This window comes from Watersipora subatra, chromosome 7, assembly GCF_963576615.1.
Source record: "Watersipora subatra chromosome 7, tzWatSuba1.1, whole genome shotgun sequence".
Lineage (NCBI taxonomy): Eukaryota > Metazoa > Bryozoa > Gymnolaemata > Cheilostomatida > Watersiporidae > Watersipora > Watersipora subatra.
The window spans coordinates 31,622,224-31,624,792 of record NC_088714.1 but is presented as its reverse complement, the minus strand read 5'-3'; the positions used below and the strand labels follow the sequence as shown (position 1 = coordinate 31,624,792).

At 34.4% G+C, this 2,569-nt stretch overlaps 1 protein-coding gene across 1 annotated transcript; it reads left to right on the top strand.

The window, feature by feature from the left end:
- Positions 1-483: 483 nt before the first annotated feature.
- On the top strand, positions 484-2,059 carry LOC137400675 (growth hormone secretagogue receptor type 1-like). Its single transcript, XM_068087006.1, has 2 exons — positions 484-1,053; positions 1,829-2,059. Exons 1-2 carry the CDS (start codon positions 484-486, stop codon positions 2,057-2,059), a joined length of 801 nt encoding a protein of 266 aa, XP_067943107.1.
- Positions 2,060-2,569: the final 510 nt, after the last annotated feature.

Below are 2,569 nucleotides of genomic sequence, written 5' to 3'. Positions count from 1 at the left end.
TCTGCTTTATTAATAGATCGGAAAAATTGTTTGAACTGCTATTAGACCTTATTGACCTTTTACCAAATTTGCATGTTGATGTAAACACTTAGAAGCCTTTAAACTTATATAAGCTTTGTCAAGATGATTATTATTGAAGCAAATCAATTGAGCTGCACGATAAGGAAAAATACCTAATAAATATAGCAGAAAAGCTTGGAAAGGAAATAACACTGTATGAGTGAGCAACTTCATTTTGGTGTTGTGATTCTGAAGTGATAAGATATGGATTTACAGCTTTCACAATGGTGGAACCAGAGACAACGTAACGAGATGACTGAATCAGTACGACATACAGAAAACTTTACAACTTGGAGCAGAAGTGCTGGCGGAGAGACCGAATTCTCAACACCCAGGCTTGGCTTTTTTAATACTGCAACAGATATCTATAGCCTTAAAACTTATTTTATACTTGCAACAGTGTTTGGGACGATCATAAACTTGATGACGATCGTAGTCCTCAAGCTTGGAGAGAATATGAAGAAAGGAACTAGAATACAGCTAGTGAATATGGCTGTCGCAAATTTGTTGATGGCAGCCTTTTATCCAATTCTAATCTTAGAAGATCGTCTAAATATCCCATTTGAAGGCACTGAGGCTTGGTGTAAAGTGGAATCGTTTATCGCTGTATCTGCTGTGCATGCCAGCCCGCTCTCCGCTGCTGCCATTAGCCTCGAAAGAGTTATTATTATTTTTTACCCATTCAGGGCCAAACTCTATCGAAAACAACACAAGTACGCCGTAGTTGGAATGATTTGGATTTGTGCAGCGGTGCCTCAGGTAGTGATTGTGAATGCTGGAAGGTTGGTAGAGGATACCGCTGGAAACAGGTTTTGCGTAATGGGTAAAGCTCTGCCTTTGCAAGTGTATGAGTGGATATTAACAACGAGGTATGTGCTGCCTTCGATCATCATTGCCGTTTCGTACTCACTTATTTTTATCAAATTATGCGAGCGAAAGAAAAGCTTGATTGCAAGCAGTTCATCAAACCAAAATAACCAGAGTATTTCAAAGGTAAGTGAAATCTTTTCGTAAGTGGCTAACATTTATTCTAGCAAGGAATTAATTATAATCTGTAAGCTACGATTTTGTAAATCCATTTAAACAAGCCTGATTATGTTTAATTTTATAAACAAAAAATAGAAAACCACATTTAGAATAACTTTTAAAACCTAAATTCATTATCTTCCTTTTTAAGATGCAATATATTTAATTGCTTTATTTTAGACTTGGTTATTGGCGAACTGAGCATTGTTAAAATGTTATTTTTAGACTATTGCTTTTTACCTGGTTGTTTTCTGCACAAAATAATGGAACATTGTTTAAAATCTTTGCATGAAAAAAATTATGTTCTGGATATAACTGACTCTACAATGATTGTGATTCACTTATTCCCTTTGCGTAATTTATCATTCTCATGTGATGAAATAAATCATCGTCAATGAGCCATCAACTATTTCAAAACAGGCATAAAACATCTGCTGAGTCATACAGCCATGACTCCAAATGCTTTTTTGCAAACTCAGATTTTTTGCTTTATTTATCTATCACCTGCCATTTCAAGTCGGCTTTTCACCATTTTGGGGTCATAAAAAATCAACAATTCATACGACAAACCATATGATCACTTGCTTGTTGAGTGCTGGTAAACACTAAATGCCATTGTTCAAACTTTCTAAAAGTAATCGACCACATATCTTTCAAGCCAAATAAAAAAAGAATAATAGAAATAAAGAATAAAAGAAACTTTAACTGCTAAATTTTCTATAATGATGTAATTAATTTGTAGTTACAAGTAATGCTTGCAGTGGATACCTTCTTAACTCTTGTCACCTGGCTTCCCCATGCGATACATACCAGTGTGACAGCTGCAAAGAAGGACAACACTCCCTCTGGCATTGTTGAACTCTCTAGCAAAGATTTTGTGTTGGAAGGCTGCCTCAGTGCATTGGTTTGTACCAATGCTTTCTCTACTCCCATTGTGTACATGATATTCAACAAGCACTTTCGTGTGAGTTAAACTCATGGTATCTGTTATATCACAGAACTAATCATAATAGAATCATAGAACTAACCTAATTAGAACTATAGACCTAATCAAATTAGAACTATTAAACTAATTGTATTAGTACCATAGAACTAATCGAATTAGAACCAGAGAACTAATTGTATTAGAACCATAGAACTAATCGTATTAGAACAATTGAACTGATTGCATTAGAACCATAGAACTATTGTATTAGAACCATTGAACTAATCGTATTAGAACCATCGAACTAATTGTATTAGAGCCATAGAACTCATCATATTGGAGCCATAGAACTCAAAAGTTGAAAGTTAATCACTCACAGTTATTTATAAATTTCAATGCACAATTTAAGAAGCTTTCTGTGAAGTATATATTTCTCAATTGCTTAGATTAAAGTGTACAAAGTTACTTGTCGCATGTTACAGATAACTTTACAATGTTTATATAAATAGTCCGTATTTCTTTTACCGTATTTATCTACTTTCACACTGTCTGTCACTG